The 15,139-nt window shown below is 46.8% G+C and overlaps 1 protein-coding gene across 4 annotated transcripts in view; it reads right to left on the bottom strand.

Annotated features, from left to right (window-relative positions):
• Window positions 1-7,153, bottom strand: part of LOC112870333 (mediator of RNA polymerase II transcription subunit 15) — a 69,732-nt gene extending 62,579 nt beyond the window's left edge. For all 4 annotated transcript variants that reach the window (XM_086682295.1, XM_025933488.2, XM_086682293.1 and 1 more), the window contains exon 1: window positions 6,990-7,153. In XM_086682295.1, coding sequence (XP_086538421.1) covers window positions 6,990-7,057 — 68 coding nt within the window. In that variant the 5' untranslated portion in view covers window positions 7,058-7,153. The remainder of the gene's footprint in view (window positions 1-6,989) is intronic.
• Window positions 7,154-15,139: the final 7,986 nt, after the last annotated feature.

Raw genomic sequence — 15,139 nt, 5'->3', positions numbered from 1 at the left:
AGAGAGCGGACAGAGGATCCAAAGTGGCCTCTGCACTTACAGCAGAGAGCTCGAGGCAGAGCTCAAATTCAAACTGTGAGATCATGACCTAAGCTGAAGTCGGATACTCAACCAACTGAGCCACCCAGGCGCCCCGTCTCATATCATTTTTTTTAAGCAATTTTAATGTTTATTTATTTTTGAGAGAGAGCGCAAGCGCACAAGTGGAGGAAAGGTGAAGAGAGGGGGACAGAGGATCCGAAGTAGGCTCTGTGCTGACAGCAGAGGCTCGAACCCATAAACCATGAGATCATGACCTGAGCCAAAGTTGACACTTAACTGAGCCACCCAGACACCCTCTCCCATGTCATTTTCTTAAAATTGTTTTCATGTTTATTTATTTTTGAGAGAGAGAGAGAGAGAGAGAGAGAGAAACAGAGCATGAGTGGTGAAGGAGCAGAGAGCAGGAGACAGAATCTGAAGCAGACTCCAGGTTCTGAGACGTCAGCACAGAGCCCTACACGGGCCTCAAACCCACATGCAGTGAGATCGTGACCTAAGCCCAAGTCGGAGCTTAACTGCCTGAGCCACTCAGGTGCCCTTCCCGTGTCATTTTTAACAGCAGCACTGAACCTGCCATCTCCAGCTCCCACAACAAATCTAATCCAGCTCCACTGCTGGCTAATCTCCCCTGTCCCACTCCTGACTTGATGTGGACATGAGCATCCTCACTGCCAACAGATTTTGAATACTCTCCTGCCTATAGCCTTGGAGGAAACGCCTAAGGAAGTAGACATTTTAAGCTTATGGGAATAAACGGTATTGCCAAATGGCCTTCCAGAAAAATGGCCTCATTTATGTGCCTCCAGCAGCAGCTTGTGAGGAATGTCGGTTTGTCTGCGTCTTCCTGTTCATGGTTCACTTTCTCCAACTTGGGGCACCTGGCTGGCTCAATGGGCAGAGCATGTGACTCTTGATCTCAGGGTTTGGTTTTGTTTTTTAATTTATTTTTGAGAGAGAGAGAGAGCACACAAGCCGGGGAGGGGGTAGAGGAGGAGACAGAGAATCTTAAGCAGGCTCCATGCTCAGCGCAGAGCCTGATGTGGGGCTCTATCCCATCACCCTGGGATCATGACCTGAGCCAAATTCAAGAGTCAACATTCAACCGACTGAGCCTGAAGCTGAATGTGGGTACATGGGCATGGGGTCTTTATACTACTTGGTTTCTGGATTTAAACATTCCATTTTGAATTCTTAAAAATTCATTAGAATTCCTTTAAAAATGTGCCCTCTAGTATGGAACCAACATTATTGCCCTGAGGAATGCTTTAAAGGGTACTCCCCTGCCCTGCATGACAGTGGTATGATGATCATGTGACCACCGGGAATGCCAAACATGGAGCCTGGGCTAACCACCCACCTTGTCACAAATGGTAGTAAGAGTCGGAAGACTTCTGGTCAGGAATGGATGTTAAGGGCTGCAGGTGTGGCAGGTGGGTGGGATCTCTTACAAAAGGGAGCTGGTGAGGCTGGGAGGCTGGCTACAGCCTGTGTGGAGGCCAAAGATCATCAGAGGCTTGCTGGCTGGCCCTTCCGCCACTCTTTGGGTCACACTGACTCACAGGGAGTTGCTAAAATGGACGCCCACTGGCACTTGGCTTGGGTTAATTTCCAGAGCTGCCATCTCCCCTCTACCCCTAAAAAAGGCATGACCTCTTTCAGATTATAAGGCAGTTTGCCTCTCCTGTCCTGCCATGGTTCAGCAAACATTCATTTGTAATATGCAGAGCATAACTATAAGCAGCAGTGACTTCTCTACACCTCAGTTTCTTCCCCTTAAAAACAGGAGTAACAAGTGCATCGAATGACCCTGCAGGCATGAAGTCAATGGGTTAACATAGGTCACCTCCTGCAGCGGGGGTTCATGTCAGCTGCTGTGTTGCTGCTGTTGAGGAAGCCCTGGACCCCTGAGCAGATGAGGGCTCACATCCCTTCAGGTTACTGTCACTCCTGGTCTAGAGGCAGTAGGGCCAAGGGTCAAGACTCTTGAAGTCAATGGCTCCACGATCACTTCCTGATTGCTGTCAGGGGCAGCAAGGCTTAAGGTGGTCAGACAGATGGGCCCCTGGCCTCAGGGAATGAACATTTTAGTGGTGGCTTATACACAGAAGCCTGCAAGCCAGCCCAGTTGTTGAGATACGGACCAGGCTATCAAGAAAGCAGAGGAGCTCAGGAACTTCCCCACTGGAAAACAAGGGCCAGAATCGCACCAGGAGGGTACCAGGCTGTTGGGATGCCTGAACATGATAAGCCACAGAAAAAGCTCACCCAAGACTCGCTCACTTCTCCTTGGAGGATAAAACATAACCCACAGGCAGAATCTAGACATGCAAGTTTCAGGGCACTCCCCATCCTTCTTCCCTAAGGCCTCTCCAGGACCTTGGAAGTTGCTATTCAGTTGTTTGTTCTTTGTTCCTTATGTTTTGTTTTGCTTTGTTTTATTACGTTTCTGGCTAAGTAGCACTCAACTTTCTCCTTATGGTACAGGCAGAAAGCTCTCCATCTCCTAGGTCCCAACTTGGAGCTCAAATCTCTTTCAGAGGCTGACTTGTCTGCCCTGAGTCTGCTTCATGCTCCCTAATCTCCTGGCACTTGAGTAGAGAGCCCTGATACACGCTGCCCTTCCCCCACCACCCGTATCTCCTCCCCTCTGCAATCTGTTCAACCCAACAGACATTTATTTATTTCATGTCTATATGTGCAACATGCTGTACTAAGAAGTGGGAGGCATAAAAAGTCTCAAGAATAAGATGGAAGAAAAATTTAGAAGAACCGGAAGAAGTGATTGACGAAGTCCTTTCATTCATTCACTGCTTACCTACTCCATTCCAGGCACAGTGCTGGCAACTACAAATACATGCTTGTTCTCTGGGATCCCACAGACCAGACCCATGGTCAACACTAATCCAATAATTCCCCCAGGAAGGCCCAAGGCCCACAAAGGCCAGCTTGAGAACTCTAAGGGGGGCTTTTCCTGGAGTGCTGCGGGGACGGTAGATGTTCAATGAAGAAATGATCTGAACTCACCAACAACATCACAACTACCCTCCCCACGAGCTCCTTTAAGTGTCATCAACTCCCATAACCAGCCTTGGGGGTTTCACCTTCACCTTCCAGGGCTCCTACTCCTGCAAGAGCCTAAGGAGGAGGCATCTGCTAGGGCTCAGGTGGAGGTCTTTTTATTTTCCCTCCACCTTCCCTGTTAAGACAGACTGGACTCCAGCCATTTCATAGATAAAGATGATGATCCAGAAAGGTTAAGTATCCTGCACATGGTCACTTGGGCTAACAAGTAGAGAAAATGGGGTTTCCAGAGCTTCACAATGCACGCTGGCACAGGTAAAGAAGACCACTGTAGAGAGAGCGGTTCACGCAGCCTCTAGGAAAACACTTACTCTTGCACATCTCAACAAGTGTTTTATTTGCCAGGTGCCATGTTTCATAGGACTGGGGTCCCACCAGAAACTACAAGGGGCTGAGATCCAACACATCGAAGGAGGTGACCCACTTTGGCCAGGTAGGCAGGGAAGGATCTGGAGTATTTGTTATTTAAGCAGACATTTAAAGGAAAGGAAGAGAAACTGGTCATAAGGGGGGGGGGGGGGGGAGTCTACCCACTGTCAAATACCCTAAATACTTGGTAATAACTTGTTTAAAAAGAGAGAAAAAAAAACTTAAAGAGTGTTCAAGAAGCTGAAAAACCAGAGAGAATGGAGCAAGCTGGGGGGTTTGAGAAGAGGTGACTAGGCCAGGCCACCTGGAGTCTTATTAATGCTAAGAGAAGTCACAGAAGGTTTTCAGCAGGGCAGCAGAGAGCAAGGGGAGGTGCAGTCCAGAATGGGCCCAAATCAGGTAGAGGCGGTGGAGGGCTAAGAAAAGGCTATACTAGAGAGTCCCTGCAAGGGCTCTCCTAACCAGCCCCAACTCAAAACTGCTTTTTCTCATGATGGACAAGAGACTAGATTATTGGGCCTGTGATCTGAAGCACTGTTCTCTTGGTAGATACTCAAGAGCAAGATGGAGAGAGTGAACGAGCTATCAGATGCTTCTCCTTCTGTTGAAACTCCCCAGCTCTTCACTATGCTTTCTTTACTCCCTCACTCATCTATAAACTACTCAGGTTCAAAACATTTCCCAAGATATCCACCTTCAACCAACAGCATGAACACCAGAGGAAGTCAGAATTAAACCCATGAACGCAACAAATCAAGGTACCAAGAATCATGATTTTTAAAGTGAACCATAGAGATAAAACAGACAAATCTGCAAACTCAGAACACCACATCATGTTAGGCAGACAACCTCTGAAACTGCTCATCCCAGCAGTGGTAGCAGAAGGGCTCCCAAAGGTGTCCATGGGAATCCATGAACACGCTACGTTATATTTACAGAGATAATTAAAGTTATGCACTTTAAAATAGGAACATCACCCTGGATTATCTGAGCGGCTCCAATCTAATCTGAGTCTTTACTAGAGAATTTTCTTGGCTGAAGTCAGAAAGATGCAGTAGAAGAACCCACACCTAATGGAGGGGGCCAAAATACAAAGTGTGAGACTGAATACAGGCCGCTTCCAGGAACAAAGACTGACCACTGGCTAACAAATAGTAAGGCACAAGAACACCTCAGTCCTACAACTGCATAGACTGAATCTGACCAACAACCTGAATGAGCCTGAAAAGCAAATTCTACTGCAGAGCCTCTGGGGGAAAAAATGCACACCTAACCAACGTCTTGATTTCAGCTCTGTAAGACCCTAAGCAGAAGACTCAGCTGAGTCCACCTAGATCTCGGATCTACAGAAACTGCCAGGTAATAAATTTGTGTTGTTTTAAGCCACTGTATTTGTGGTATTTTGTTACGGCAACTAGGGAAAAACTAACACACAAGCAGCTATCTGGCAGAAAGGAAAGGAAAGGGAGGGGAGGGGAGGGGAGGGGAAGGGAGGGGAGCAAAGCGGAGGCAAGCGAAGGGAAGAGAAGGGAAGCGAGGGAAGCGAAGGGAAGGGAGGAAAGGAAAAGAAAAGAAAGAATCCAACTACCCTAGAAGCAGAAGGAAGTTGAATTATGAAGTATACAGTCAGTCCTTGACACCCAGAGACTCTTCAATCGCCCTCCTTAACCTCTGACTCTCCCCCCACCCTCCCCAATTTCCTTTGATGACAACTCATCCTTCTGGTTCTTTGGTCTCCCCAAAGAGAAATCACTGCCCTGGGGGCTTTTCTTGCAGGAGCTCTGAAGTGGACCATCCATTAAGATTTCAGCTATAGACAACTCCAGGGCATCCAAAAAACCCCAAAGCCAAAAAACAAAAAAACCCAATATTATCAGATTCTGCAATATCTGCAGAATTGTCCCCAGACTATTCCATGGCAGTGCCCAGAGCCACTAACTCTACAGTCCCTATGCCTTCCACTGTACTAAGAGGCTTCCCAGCATTCCATCCCACTTCCTTCCTTCCACACTGCTGCATTCCACCCCCTCCAGTTAGTCATCAAGAACTGTCTATGCTTGCTCTCCCCTATCTCTGGAATGGTCTTCCTCTTTCAGTTTCCACCACTGTCTACTGCAGACCTTTATAATCTCCTGCAGACTAGGTCATTCCACAACCATTTTATGGAGCAACGTGACAGGCAGTGATCTAGCAGTAAGAATATAGGGATGAAAAATGAAAGGTCCCCAAACCCCAAGAGTTCAAAACTCATAATGGCCTAATTGGCCTCTCTCTCTCTCTCTCCTCTGTTCTTGATCCATCTCCAGGGACTCAGGGAATCTTCCCAACTTTGGCATTTCACTACCTCAAAGCAGGCCACATGCCAAATACAGGCTCAACTCCTTAGCACAGCACTCCCACCACTTACATGTCAGCACCTGCTCACCCTCATTCCATTACCATCTCCTGAACCTCCTTACTCCTCAAACTCCAGAAACCAGCCTACAGCAATGTCCTCCATGCAGTGAGCATTCACACTTCTCCACTCTTCAGCCTGGAACGATGGCCTTTCACACTCCTACTTGTTTTTTTAGGGCTCAGTTTATTCGTTACCTACTCCACAGACTGCTCTTGGTCTGCTCAAGCAAACTGACAATTCCTCCCAGAAGAAAGAAGGCACTGTAACTACTCCTTTGTGGTAGCGCGTTCCCCGAGGGCAGAAGCTGTCTCAGGTAAATTTGTGGCTATCACCACACCAGTAAGCTCAGTAAAAGACTGCTAAACGAAACAAGTAGTCGGTGGTGAAGCCTAGGGCGCACTGGCAGCATGGAAGGGTTCAGCAGCTGAAACTGGGGACAAGGCACTAACTAACCCCAGCTCTTCATTCCGTCCTCCCAACCAAAGGTCGCTTCCTGACAACCTCTTCCTGCCAACCCTCGAGAAATCCACACTGGGGCGGGACTGGGGGGGCGGCGGAGGCAGGTTACCCCTAGATTCTCCATCCCCTACCGCCCTCAGCCCCAAGCACCTAGCCTCCGAACCTCATCCTCCAGCCACCCTCTTCCAATTTCTTTCTCTCATTCTGATGCGCTTTTCTTAAAGAGGAATCACAAAACACCCAGATCTGCTAAAGCCGCCACGGGCTGCCCCTTTCCTTTTTCGAATTCAGTGTGATTCAAAGCAGGGGAAAGTCTGCAACCAAAGCACACAAATGACGAATGAGAAAGCTCAGGACGATGACTCATAACCCAGGGCTCGCTGGTTTGCAGAGTTCGGCCCCAGGAAAGCTAACGAACAGTCCGTATCAGCGAAGAACGGAAGGGACAGCCGAAGGCTCGGCCGCGCCCTGTAACTCACGCGAGTCCCTGGCGCCTTGGGCCTCCCGGCACCCCCAAGCCCCCGCGGGTCCGGCCGCCCTAGGTCTCCCACGGGTCCGGCCCGGCCTCGCCCTCCGCGCGCAGGGGGGCTGAGGGGGGAAAGGTCCGGGGATCTCGGCCTCTAGACCGGCCCCTACTCACATTTGACTGACCAACTTCTGCCGGAAGGCGGCGCTCCGCCAGTCGGTCTCCTGCCCCGAAACGTCCATGCCGGTCCCTCCGCTCCCACCGCCCGCGTCCCGCTCTGCCGCCGCTGCCGCTGCCGCCGCCTCTACCGCAGCGCCAGGCCTAAACCCGGAAGCCGTTGGAGGCGCCTCCGCCGCGCCGGAAGCCGAGCGGGGATTGTGGGAAATGGAGTCGCGCGCGAGGGCCTATGGGAAATGGAGTTTCAAGGCCCAGCGGGGTGACTTCTCGGCGCCCGCCCCCTCCCGCGTACCCCAAATCGCTGGCCTCTCTCCCACCGCGGCTGTCGCGCGGGACGTTGAGCCCACATGCTCTGGGCTGACGAGAGCCGGTGGGCGGGAAACATGGCTGCATAGTAGTCCTGATACTGCCCTTGGCAGGCCCACGCTGGCCACCTGCATTTCTTGCGACCCTACTGCGTGCTAGTCTCACCAAATCAATGAGATCCGCACGTTTGGGCAGAGCTGCTAGCAGTCTACAAATGAAATGGAAAGATTGTTTATCTGTCAAATATTTATCAGCACCTACTGTGAGCCGAGTACTGTGCCAACATGGTCCAGGTTCTGCTTTCCTGCCACTACCTTGCAGCGCCACATGCAAAGCGTGACCAGATAGACAGACTTTTGTTACTGCTTCTGTTAGACTTGCAGAATCTCATATCCCACTGTATTTTGTAAGGGGTGGGGATGTAAGGAGCCTAAACTAAATCACGTTTATTAAGTTTTAGACATGGGAAATCTTGCTTGGCCCAAGAGCCATGTCCTGTTCATGGAGAACACAGCCCAGATCCTCGCTGGTGGCCAGATACCACACAGACTTGTTGGGTGGAGGCAAGTGAGCTGGAGGTAGGATGCAAGGGAGTAAGAGGGCCTGAGGATGCTTTTAGAAGGATAAAAGTTCTGCTGGGTAGGATATATGTGGCCCTTGTCAGTGCCAAAGGGAAGGGAGGATAAGTGGCAAAAATTCTGAGCCAAAATGGTCCACAAGTGCCAAGTGGACAATCACCAACATGAGCCTCAGAGAGTATGAGCTGGCACCTACTGTTGCCTGTTGAGTGCCAGGCCCAGGCTAGGCTGGGTACACCCCCTGTCTGGGTGTCCCAGGCAGGAGCTTAGGGTGGGGTGGAAATTGAGAGAGGAAATCGTGACAGTTTTCCCAGAAAGGCCCCTCTTGCCTACAGGGTTTCAGGTCTTGAGTCTATAAGAAAGCTTTTCACATCTTCAAGCTTTTTTTGCTCATTCTCCTGAAAATAAGTTTTAAAACTCTGTATTTAGGATGATCAATTTGTTCTGGTTTCTCTAGGACTCTGTGGACTTTAGTTCTGAGATTCCTGCATCTCTGCAACTCCCTGAATCTAGGCCAACTGGCATAGTTGATGACCCTATCTATATCCCTCTTGCACATTTGTTTTCCTCTTGCACATTTTTAAAAAACATATAATTTGGAGCACCTGGGTGGCTCAGTTGGTTAAGCATCCGACTTTGGCACAGGTCATGATCTCACAGTTTGTGGGTTTAGGCCCTGCATGAGGCTCCGTGCTGACAGCTCAGAGCCTGGAGCCTGCTTAGGATTCTGTCTCCCTCTCGCTCTCTGCCCCTCCCCCACTTGTGTGCATGCATGTGCTCTCTCTCTCTCTCTTAAAAATAAATAAGCACTTTTTAAAAATTGAGACATAATTCACATACCATATAATTCACCATTTTAAAGTGTATAATTCAGTGTTTTTTAGTATTATTCACACATTCATGAGGTTGGACAACCATCGCCACTCTCTTACACATATTAATTTTTTTAAGTAGGCTTCACACTCAGCATAGGGCTTAAACTTATGACCCGGAAATGAAGAGTCACATGCTCTACCGTTTGAGCCAGCCAGGTACCCCACTCTTGCATATTCTTAAGTTGACATTTAAATACTTTTCTGTGCATCACTGGAAAGGTATGACTGCAGTGTATCCTATATTGTATATGGGCTCCAAATGCATTTTTTTCTTTTTTTTTTTTTTAAGTATGTTTCATGCCCAGTGCAGAACCCAACATAGGGCTTGAACTCATGACCCCAAGATCAAGACCTAAGCTTAGAACAAGAGTTGGACTTGGGGCACCTGGGTGGCTCAATCAGTTAAGCATCCAACTTCAGCTCAGGTCATGATCTCACAGTTCACAAGTTCGAGCCCCGCATGCTGACAGTTCACAGCCTGCAGCCTGCTTTGAATTCTGTGTGTGTGTGTCTCTCTCTGCCCCTCCCCTGCTCACACTCTGTCTGTCTGTCTCTCTCTCAAAAATAAACATTAAAAATTAAAAAAAAAAAGAGGTGGACACTTAACTAACTGAACCACCCAAGCACCTCTGTATTTTATTTATTTATTTTGAGAGAGAGAGCAGGGGAGGGGCAGAGAGAGAGAGAGAGAGGGAGGAAGAGAATCCCAAGTAGGCTCCACACTGTCAGTGCAGAGCCCAATGTAGGGCTCAATCCCACAAACTGTGAGATCATGACCTGAGCCAAAATCAAGAGTGGGACGCTCAACCGACTGAGCCACCCAGGTGCCTCAACCACCCCTGCATTTGTTCTTCATGTCCTTGGGCCTGCACATTCCATTCATCAATTTATGGAAAACATTGGCCTCATAACCTCATTGGTAAAGCCAGTCCTCACTGTCAAATCCTTGGGCAAATGAGACTGAGACTTCCTAGGGTTCTGAAAGTAGAGAGTGAACTTCCTATCATGTTTAACCAAAATGAGCATTGACATTTCTCCCCCTTCTGCACTCTATTTTGGGAAGGCTGATAGACACAGAGATTCACAGACAGACAGAGACTGGGAGCTTGTCAAGAGTTTGTCACTGGGATAAAATTAAGTGCTACCCCCTTTGCTGTTTGCTCCAGAGCTCTATTTCTACTTGTCCCTTTGCGGCCCAGAGGTGGTAACTCCTAGGGCAGTGGTCTTTGGTTAGAATCTGGATGGGTGGCCAGGGAAGGAGAGGAGGTAGAGACAACCATAGACTTCCTAGCCTCAGGGAGACAGGAAGTCCATGGGAAGATGGATCCTGAAATGGACCTGTACTCTCTCAGCACCTGCAGACCCCCCTGGGGACCTCAGTGTGAAAGTGGGTAGTTTAGACCCTGAAAAGGAAATGATGGAGGAAGCTGAAGCCATTCCCAGGCTTGACCAATATCCCACACCACTTGAAGGTAAAGTCTCTGCCCTCCTGGTTCCTGCAGGCTACCTTGCCATTGCTGGATCCTGTCACTGGCCACACATTTTATGAATATGATCCTGGGCCCTGCAGGAACTGGGAGCTGGAAGCTTCTGGGGCAGATGAAACTTCCCTGTAGGGAGCCTTGCACATGATCTTTGAGCATTTGTCTCTGTCTCCCTTCAGCCTCATGTGAGGACCCCTCTGATTCCCCACCTTGTTTTGGTGCTCAATCCATGGAAGGTACTCAGCTGCCCCTCTTTCCACCCTAGCACCCTCTACTGTGTTAACCTGGAGCCTCCAATCACCTCTTTGTGTGTGGATGGGGGTGGGGGGCAGTGGCGGTGATTATTGCTTCTACAAACAATACATGAAAACTTTAGAAAGGACCAAACATAAATCCCATCTATCAAAGGCAGCCATTATTTATATTTTGATAAATTTTCCTTTTCTCTCTTTCTCTCTCCCTCTATTAGTTTAAAAAATACAACAAATCATGGTGTAGCTGCCATTTGATCCTGTGCTGTAAACCTACCATTGTAGAATCAGCATCTCCCAAGGATTAACAAATATTTAGCAATTAGAATTTTAATTATTATTTATTTATTGTTTTTTTCTTAAAAAAATTTTTTTTTAAGTTTATTTACTTTTGGGAGAGAGAGAGAGATACAAAGACAGAGACAGAGTGCAAGTGGGGGAGGGGCAGAGAAAGAGGGACATACAGAATCTGAAGCAGGCTCCAGGTTCTGTTCTGCCAGCACAGAGCCCGACGTGCGGCTCAAACCCATGAACCATGAGATCATGACCTGAGCCAAAGCTGGACCCAACCAACTGACCCACCCAGGGTCAACCAACTGACCCACCCAGGCGTCCCTAATTATAATTTAGATTATAAAACTACATCATGGGAAAACCTATAAACAATCAACTGTAACCGGTGTAAAATACAATTTTAGTAATAGTATCATATACTGACTATGAAATCTGTCATCTTAGTCATTCCCCTGTTCTTGGACCTTTAGATTGTGGATGTTTCATTTCCTATTACAGATAATGTGTGACAAACATCTTTGTGCACAGATCTCTGTTAGTGTTTCAGAAAATTTCCGCAGCCCAGACCTGAGTCTTGGGTCCTGGGGACATACATTTGTAAGCTCTAAATTCATGCATTAAACATATTATAGAATAATTTTTTAAAATAGGTAAAATCATAACTTTCAAGCAGATAGTAACTTACTGAAGAGAAAGCTGTTAGGGGCACCTGGCTGGCTCAGTTGGTAGAGCATGCAAGTCTTTTTTTTTTTTTTTTTAATGTTTATTTATTTTTGAGAGAGAGGGAGAGAGGGAGACAGAGGATCTGAAGCAGACTCTTGGATGAATGCAGAGAGCCCGATGCAGGGCTCAAACCCACAAGCCATGAGGTCATGACCTGAGCCGGAGTCGGACTCTCAACAGACTGAGCCACCTAAGCTGCCCAAGCGTACAACTTTTGATCAGGGTCCTGAGTTCAAGCCCCATGTTGGGTGTGGTGGCTACACGAAAGAAAGAAAGAAAGAAAGAAAGAAAGAAAGAAAGAAAGAAAGAAAGAAAGAAAGAAAGAAGGGAAGAAAGAAAGAAAGAAAGAAAGAAAGAAAGAAAGAAAGAGGAAGCTGGTAATATATTACCAGCTTTTTAGTATTTGAGAATATTGCACTGAATATGTAAATGAGATAAAACTGGCCTCTTCTGCAGTGGGCGAGAGAAACCATTTGAATCTCCACCTGATATGATTTGCATGTCTACGGACAAGAATTATTTTGCTATTATCTACATTGGACAGAGTAGTAAATCAGCTAGGGTAAGGAAAGACTAGAATCCGATAGATGAGAAGGGTGTATTCTATGCAACGCACAGTACCCCTTGAAGCATGAATTTTCCTTAAGTGCCTATCACATAATTTTTACAATTTTCTACTTTTTTCCAAGAAGAAAGCACTTTGCATGCCCACCAGCGGTTGTCACATTGTAGACTACAAAATTCAGTCTGGGTGAAACTACAGATCAAAGGACCTGGTTTCTTCAACAAGAAGAAAAATACAACATGAAAGGGAACTCAAAGATTAAAGGAGACTTTCGAGGTATCCCAACTATATGAACTATGAGTATGAGATCCTCGTTTGGATCTTGATTCAAATAAACTTCAAAAAGCAACAAAGAAGAACGTGTATAGGATAATAGGGAAATGTGATCCCTTGACTACTTGGTGATATTAAGAAATTATTGTTAATTGTGTGTGTGAGAGAATGGAATTGTGTGGGTGGAAGAGGTCAAAGGCAGGATGTTTACACAGCGGACCCTTGAGCTACTCAGCGGTTAGTGTTGCCAACTCCTGCAAAGCTGAAAATCTGCAAATCGTTTCTAAGTCCTCCAAACTTAACTACTAATAGCCTACTATTGACTGGGACTCTTACTGATAACATGGCCAGTTAACACCTATTTTATATACTTATTATATGCTGTATTCTTACAACAAAGTAGACTAGAGAAAAGAAACTATTATTAAGAAAATTGTAAGAGGGGGCGCCTGGCTGCCTCAGTTAGTAGAGCATGTGTCGTGAGTTCAAGCCCCACGTTGGACATGGAGTCTACTTAAATAAATTATTTATTTATTTATTTATTTATTTATTTATTTATTTATTAAAAAGAAAATCATAAAGGAAAGTACATTTACAGTACTCTACTGTAAAAAGTCCATGTGTAAGTGGACCTGTGCAGTTCCAATCCAAGTTGTTTCAAGGTCAACTGAATTTATAAGGCTTGGTGGGGGCAGGTCTTTTAGTGTTGGAGCCAGAGTAGAATTGGGCAGAACTCCTGATATATAATAGTTTGGGGGTTATGGGCACAGCTAGAGGAGGGTTTGGAAACAGCCCTGAGGAGTAAAAAGTCTTGAAGGCACCCTGTCTTGAGCTATCTGCTACGCATTGAGCTATCTGCTGTACTGACATGGGACTATTCCTTCTGATGGTGGCTAGGGCTAGTTGAATAGCCTATTGTTCAGATGAATAGATTCTCAGGAAGTTCCTGAAAGAAACAATACAGTTATTTGCAACCTCATCCTTCTGGATAAAGTCCTGTTCACCCAGTGTGGCATAATAAGAAGTCATCTTGATGGAGACAAGGAGCTAAAGTTTAGGATGGCTTTAATCCTCAAAGCTCTTGTTGTTTTCTGCACAAATGTTAGGATATGAATCTTTTCACAATTTGTCCTTGTCACTTACTGAAAGTTATTGCTACATCACCACCTCTAGATCGCCTGCTATAGGTCATTCCACAGTGCCAATGCACCATAGTTTATTGATGGACATTCACTTTGATTCTGCTTTTTCACAATTGAAAACATCCTCTGCCATGCTGTCTTACATCCTTCTGGGGATATTTCTCCAATACAGACACCCAGAAGTGGAATCATTGGTTGCAGAGAGCCACTTTCATTTTATTTAAATGGTAATAGCTGCTGCCAATTGTTTTAGGGTATTAGTTATCTAATGCTACTGCATAAAAAATTACTCCACAGCCAAGCAGCTTATGACAGCAGTGATAAACACTTACTATCTTTCACAGGTTTTTTAAAAAAAATTTTAACATTTATTTATTTTTGAGAGACAGAGACAGAGCATGAGCAGGGGAGGGGCAGAGAAAGAGGGAGACACAGAATCCGAAGCAGGCTCCAGGCTCTGAGCTGTCAGCACAGAGCCCCATGTGGGGCTCGAACTCACAAACCACGAGTTCATGACCTGAGCTGAAGTTGGACACTCAACTAATTGAGCCACCCAGGCGCCCTTCACAGTTTTTTTTTTTTTAATTTTTTTTTTAATGTTTATTTATTTTTGGGACAGAGAGAGACAGAGCATGAATGGGGGAGGGGCAGAGAGAGAGGGAGACACAGAATCGGAAACAGGCTCCAGGCTCTGAGCCATCAGCCCAGAGCCTGACGCGGGGCTCGAACTCACGGACCGCGAGATCGTGACCTGGCTGAAGTCGGATGCTCAACCGACTGCGCCACCCAGGCGCCCCCACAGTTGTTTTTTTTTTTTTTTTAACATTTATTTATTTTTGAGAGAGAGAGATGGAGCGCAAGTGAGTGGGGGAGGGGCAGAGAGAGAGGGAGATTCAGAATCCAAAGCAGGATCCAGGCTCTAAGCTCTCAGTATAGAGCCCAACACAGGGCTCGAACTCACAAACCGTGAGATCATGACCTGAGCCGAAGTCAGACGCTTAACTGACTGAGCCACCCAGGTCCCCCTCCTATTTTTCACAGTTTTTAGGGGTCAGGAATTCTGGGGAAGGTTAGCCAGGTCCTGGCTCAGTCTCCCTTGAAGTTCCAGGTAGATGTGGGACTTCAGAAGACTATAGTCTGGCAGAGAGACTGGAGGATCGACCTCCAATACAGTTCACTCGTGGCCAGCAAGCTAGTGGCTGGCTTTGACAGAGGTGTTCGTTCTGTGGAGGCCTCTTCTTAGGGCTGCTTGAGTGACTTCAGGACATGGTGGCTCACTTGCTGCAGACTCAACAAGACAGAAGCTGCAAAACCTTATATGACCTGGCCTTGAAAACCACAGGCTTTTTCTTCTGCCTCATTCCATTCCTTGGAAGGCAGTCACTAAGTACCGCCCATATTCAAGGAGAGGAAGATTAGGCTTTACTTTTTGAAGGGAGGAGAGTCAAAGAATTTGCAGATATATTTTAAAAACACCGTGTGCTCCAAACTTGTCATTCTGATTTACATTCTTATCATCAATGTATGTATTCTTACCCACACCAACCAACACTGGATCTCATCCTATTTTATATTTGCCTTGCTGATGTTGACAAAGAGACTCTCCTTGACCGAACTTTAGTCAGGCTTCTCTGAGCCCTCTTCTCAACCAGGCCT

This window comes from Puma concolor, chromosome D3 (assembly GCF_028749965.1).
Source record: "Puma concolor isolate L17-30 chromosome D3, mPumCon1.1.hap2, whole genome shotgun sequence".
Taxonomy (NCBI): domain Eukaryota; kingdom Metazoa; phylum Chordata; class Mammalia; order Carnivora; family Felidae; genus Puma; species Puma concolor.
Note: the sequence above shows the minus strand (reverse complement) of the source record. Positions and strands in the feature narration are given on the sequence as shown.